The sequence below is a fragment of the Nerophis lumbriciformis genome, linkage group LG11 (genome assembly GCF_033978685.3).
Source record: "Nerophis lumbriciformis linkage group LG11, RoL_Nlum_v2.1, whole genome shotgun sequence".
Taxonomy (NCBI): domain Eukaryota; kingdom Metazoa; phylum Chordata; class Actinopteri; order Syngnathiformes; family Syngnathidae; genus Nerophis; species Nerophis lumbriciformis.
The window spans coordinates 21638372-21644371 of record NC_084558.2 but is presented as its reverse complement, the minus strand read 5'-3'; the positions used below and the strand labels follow the sequence as shown (position 1 = coordinate 21644371).

Sequence of the window (6000 nt, the reverse complement as noted above, 5' to 3'; positions counted from 1 at the left end):
CTTAAAGTCCTGACGATAGTCACACACACATTATTATCCTCTGCATTTGACCCATCCTCACGTTCACCCTCTGGGAGGTAAGGGGAGCAGTGAGCAGCAGCGGTGGCCGCGCTCGGGAATCAATTTTGGTGATTTAACTCCCAATTCCATCCCTTGATGCTGAGCGCCAAGCAGGGAGGTAATGGGTCCCATTTTTATAGTCTTTGGTATGACTCGGCCGGGGTTTGAACTCACAAGCTTCCAGTCTCAGGGCGGACACTGAGCAGGTCATAGGGGATGTATTAGGAGATAACCTGCAACACGCCCACTAATAGTACACCCTATTTTATAGTTTGCACACACACACACACACACACACACACACACACACTAATTTGAGTCTTTTGAGTGTGTTCCCATTGAAAAGGTTGGCAAAATGACACTCTCTATTCAACATGTTGGACACCATGGTCACCATAGCAGAAAGGGAGGGACTAACTGAAGCAAAAATCTTTAAAACCACTGTCATTGTTCAAATACTTCTGTAAAGGGTTTTCTTGAAATCCCTTCCCCTTATCCACCCCTAATGATCTGAAGACATACGTCCGTCGTCTGACCCACCCACCCTGACCCCCACACAATATACAAAAGCAGTTTACTACACAGCACGGCCACCTCCACCACAACACTACAGTGACATGTTTGGTTGAAACCCAGCAGACACCAGCCTCCCAACTCCATTTGTACAGACCAGAGTATTTTTGTGGGGGACGTTAGTGGACTAGTCTGCTGCTGTAAGAAAGCGACTCCTTGTGTAGATTAGTGACACGTCTGCAGGACCAGCTACCAGCACCCATCTGACACACCCACCAAGCCTAAGGAAAAGGTGCGATGGGTGAGTGAGTTGTGTGGTAGGAGGCAATCAGACGACAGATGTCTTTGCTCCTTTTGTAAATCATAAACATTTTTTTTTTTTTTTACAAAAATAAAATGTTTTATGGTGATCTGTCCAATTGGTCTTTTCCGCTTAGCAAGGCTTGTTTTTTCAGGGGTCAGAGCCAGCAGGCCTGCCTCCCTATAGTAGACTACATGGTCCTCAGAGGAGGCCAACAATCAAACCTCCGTCCATCCTTTCCCTCGGGGCGTTTTCTTCCTTGATAGGACGACTCTGGAACAAATCCACCCATGTTTTTGTTTTTGTTGGTCAAGTGTGATGTCCCTCTGTTTCCATGTTTTGTCTCTTCGGTTTCTGGTGTCCATCTGTACACATCCATTTATTTACTAAAAAAAAAAAATACAAAGACAGAGAACAAATAATCAGTAAATGAAATGTCGATGTATTTGGCAGAAAAATAATCTCAACTCATAACAACCCAGAGCAGTTTAATCTAATTAAAGTTGAAGTTATATGATGTTACATACAGCAGTGGTCCCCAACCACCTGTTCGTGGACCGGTACCGGTCCCTGACGCATTTGCTACCGGGCCGCACTACCACATTTTCTCCGACTCAACTTTCGCCTGTCCCACTAAACACACCAATAAGCTTGTTAATAGATGTATATTACAACTCCTTTGTTACAGTACATGGGACAATGCACATTAATGGACATATAAAATGTTAATGTGCCAGATTGTCAAAAAGTTATGGTGGTTTGGTTTTTAATGCTCATTTTTTTGCTGTTTTTATCTGCCACACTTGAAAAGCCGGTCTGTGAAAATAGTGCATACATCAAACCAGTCCATGATGGAAAAAAGGTTGGGGACCCCTGACATACAGGATATTAATGATTGACCAATTATCGGCGCCGATATTTTATTTGGCATTATGACACATCGGCCTTCTTTTATCGGTACTGGACAAACTGTACTTATTATACAACTGAAATACATCAGCAGATACAATATATACACATATGATACCAGTATTTAAAAGAGTAAGTTAGTGGTAATAACCAGTGCTCATTTCTGCCGACTGCGCTGCCGTGCCAGCTTGAAAAATCTATAATCAACAATAATAATATCAATAATACCATTTAGAAATCATTGATGTAAGTTATGTTACAAACTGAGAACCGGAAGTGAACATACGTGTCAGTAATTGCTATGAAGTGTAAAAAGATATAGGATTGAATAAGCTTTGCTTCTTCCTTCTGCGTTTCAGACATGTTGGAAAGAGAAATAAAAATATATAAAATGTGATGTATCATATTGAAACTGTACATGTTCAAAATAAATTTCAACCAATATTTCAAGCTCAACCTTACTATGTATTAAAATTCATAAGCTGCTATACAATTGATTAGCTTGCAACTTATTGTGATGTAGAAAAATCACATTTTTTTTTTTACAAATTTTCAGGAGATTTTCCACATTTTAAAATACAAATGTTGATGCTCCTCTTAGACATATGTAATAAAGGTGTTCGTTTTTGTTGCTAAATAAACCACAACATTAGCGCCGCATAAAACATTACGTCTGATGTTTCCTCAAAAATAATGTTAAGAAAACAACTTAAAGCCTGGTCCAATTATTTACTGACATACATTATTAACAATGCTATTATTATATTATTAGCTAACATTTTACTGCAAATGAATATCGGCTCAAAATATCGGTTCTCGGTCTCCTTGACTACTAATACTCGGTATCGGTAAAAATATATGGTTGATCTCTGCAGTACATCCAGTACATGCTGCTTACGTCCATGGCAAATGTATCCCTTATGTGAAAAGAACACCGTCTGTGCACCACAAATGTACTTTGAATTGAACAGAAAGTGAATACAAGTGTTAGTAATTGCTATGAAATGGAAAAAGGAGTTGAATTAAGTAAGCTCTACTACTTCCTACTCCTTTTCCAACTTGTTGAGAAGAGAAACTGGAAATTGTGATGTATCACGTAACTTTATGCATGTTTGAAAGAAAATTAAACCATCAACCATAAAGAACAGACATTCACTGGAAACCATTGAAAGTGTGACATTAATTGGGTGTCTTATTAGCATTTATATATTATTATGACAAATATGTGACAGGCTTTCCATTGCAATTTTTAAGACTAAAATATAGCTACATTTTCTTAGCTTGCTCTATATAAAATAGTTGAGGAAATATAGTACATATATAGTCATATATATAGTAAATATACCGTAGTCAAACTGTTGAATTGCAATATTTAACACCCTAAACAAGCATTAGAACTGGTAAAATATCAACTAAACTATATGTGGCAGTTGTTTTGTATCACCGCTTGCCAAAAGCGTTATACCAAAGTATGACAGACAAGCACAAAAACAAACAAAGAGTATGTATTTCTTCTTCGGAGGAGTCTTTACTACTTACTGGGATTCAGATGATTTCCTCCCTCCTTGAATCAGCTGAGTATCGACCTCCTCGACTTGTGTGCAGTCAAACCAAACAAACGGCAAAGTGCAACAAAACAAAAGTGTCCTGCAGAACTTTGTTATATAAAGTTTGCAATTCCCTCCCTTGTCATCAGACAGGCTCACGCTACTTTGTGTGTGTAGCTGCTGTGGCACAGCCCCTTGGATTACAGCATGGACATCTGTCATTAGATTGTACTAATGACACTTATTAGTTTCCTGAATTTTTTTTTTTTTTTTTCTACTTCATGTTTGCCTCCATTTGCCACCATTTCCTTAGTCTCAGCGCTGGCTCCCTCACCTATCTCTGACTGGTTGCCAATCAGGATGCTTCTCTTGCCAGCTCTGTCCTGTGGCTGCTTTGTACCTCAACCTGCCGCGTAGCTTTCCTTATGCTTCCTGTCCCTGGTTGTTTATCTTACCTCCCACTCCACTCCTTTTGTTTTTTCCCCCTAATAAACATATTTGTACCTGCACTTGGCCTACTATCTCTGCATCATGGGGTCCAGACCGACAACACCAAACAGACCGCAACATACCTAGATAGCTTTGATAAAATAATTTGGAAACATTGGATTGAAAAACCTAACGTTAGAATATTTTGGCAATGCCGGTCAAAACTATGACTTTGCGCTGAATACATTTTTACTTGCTGTGCATATGATCTACAGCAGGGGTGTCAAAATTGCTAAGTATAAAAATTAACCTGAAATTTTTGAATGAAATAAATATCAGTTCTAAATGTGTCCACTAGATGTCAAAATAGCAATTATTTGTATATTTGTAGATGATGCTACATATGTACAAAATAAACCACATGATGTTAGTGCACCAGTCGAGGAAAATGAGCAAACTACATAAATAACATCCTGTAATTTGATTTTGATATCATTTTTTATCTTGATAGATTGAAAATTAACACCAATGAGTTGACTGATGAACATTATCACATCATTTGTTCAGAAAGTATAAATAACGACAAACTGCATAGAATACTATTAACCGCAAGATGTAAGTGTAAAAAACCCCAACAACATTATGATTTGTACAATTTCAGAACGTCCTTGTTCTATTTTTAAACAAAGAAGACAATCTGAAGTTGTCTTTATTTTTAAGTTATCGTGCCGTGATTTTACCAGTCCGGCCCACTTGGGAGTAGATTTTTCTCCATGTGGCCCCTAATCTAAAATTAGTTTGACACCCCTGATATACAGTAAGACACTAAAACATTAAAAAACTAACAAAAAAACCCCTATTGAAACAACAAGATTTTACGGTTAAAAAACCCCCCGCAGCGCTGTTGCATGAAGTTTACCGCTAAAAACAGTGGTATTGTTTTTCCATTTATTCCATTTTTTTATATGCTGTAAAAAACCCCACTGCTTTTACTATAAAATTCTGGTGAGTGAGCTGCCAGCTTTTAAAGTAAGATTTAAAGCTTTAATTTAGCATATTGTTAATGTATTTTCTTTTTTTCTTTGATGCGCCTGAAAGAGTGGCAGCACATCACAGTAGCTCTTTTGATGTCCTTCATTTTACTTTATTTTTGATGTTATTCTCAACTTTTCTTGCTTTTTTTTAATCACTTTGAACAATTTCCCTTGTGGATCAATAAAGTTTGTCTAAGTCTAAGTTTAAGACTATTTTATATATATATATATATATATATATATATATATATATATATATATATATATATATATATATATATATATATATATATATATATATATAGCGACTGGGATGAGAATCAGCACCTCCAAGTCCGAGTCCATGGTTCTCGCCCGGAAAAGGGTGGAGTGCCATCTCCGGGTTGGGGAGGAGATCTTGCCCCAAGTGGAGGAGTTCAAGTACCTCGGAGTCTTGTTCACGAGTGAGGGAAGAGTGGATCGTGAGATCGACAGGCAGATCGGTGCGGCGTCTTCAGTAATGCGGACGCTGTATCGATCCGTTGTGGTGAAGAAGGAGCTGAGCCGGAAGGCAAAGCTCTCAATTTACCGGTCGACCTACGTTCCCATCCTCACCTATGGTCATGAGCTTTGGGTTATGACCGAAAGGACAAGATCACGGGTACAAGCGGCCGGAATGAGTTTCCTCCGCCGGGTGGCGGGGCTCTCCCTTAGAGAAAGGGTGAGAAGCTCTGCCATCCGGGAGGAGCTCAAAGTAAAGCCGCTGCTCCTCCACATCGAGAGGAGCCAGATGAGGTGGTTCGGGCATCTGGTCAGGATGCCACCCGAACGCCTCCCTAGGGAGGTGTTTAGGGCACGTCCGACCGGTAGGAGGCCGCGGGGAAGACCCAGGACACGTTGGGAAGACTATGTCTCCCGGCTGGCCTGGGAACGCCTCGGGGTCCCACAGGAAGAGCTGGACGAAGTGGCTGGGGAGAGGGAAGTCTGGGCTTCCCTGCTTAGGCTGCTGCCCCCACGACCCGACCTCGGATAAGCGGAAGAAGATGGATGGATGGATGGATGGATATATATATATATATATATATATATATATATATATATATATATATATATACACATATATATATATGTATACTGTATGTATACATGTATATTCATATCTTACTCATTGTTAAAATGCGGCCTTCTGAGGGCAACCGTAACTGCGATGTGGCCCTCAATGAAAACA

The 6000-nt window shown here is 39.5% G+C and overlaps 1 protein-coding gene across 1 annotated transcript in view; it reads right to left on the bottom strand.

The window, feature by feature from the left end:
• Positions 1–638: 638 nt before the first annotated feature.
• The window catches only part of rbfox3a (RNA binding fox-1 homolog 3a), a 1142209-nt gene continuing 1136847 nt past the window's right edge, over positions 639–6000 (bottom strand). Inside the window, exon 15 of the mRNA XM_061967072.1 lies at positions 639–1260. Within this exon, the coding sequence (XP_061823056.1) occupies positions 1258–1260 (3 nt within the window). The 3' untranslated portion in view covers positions 639–1257. The remainder of the gene's footprint in view (positions 1261–6000) is intronic.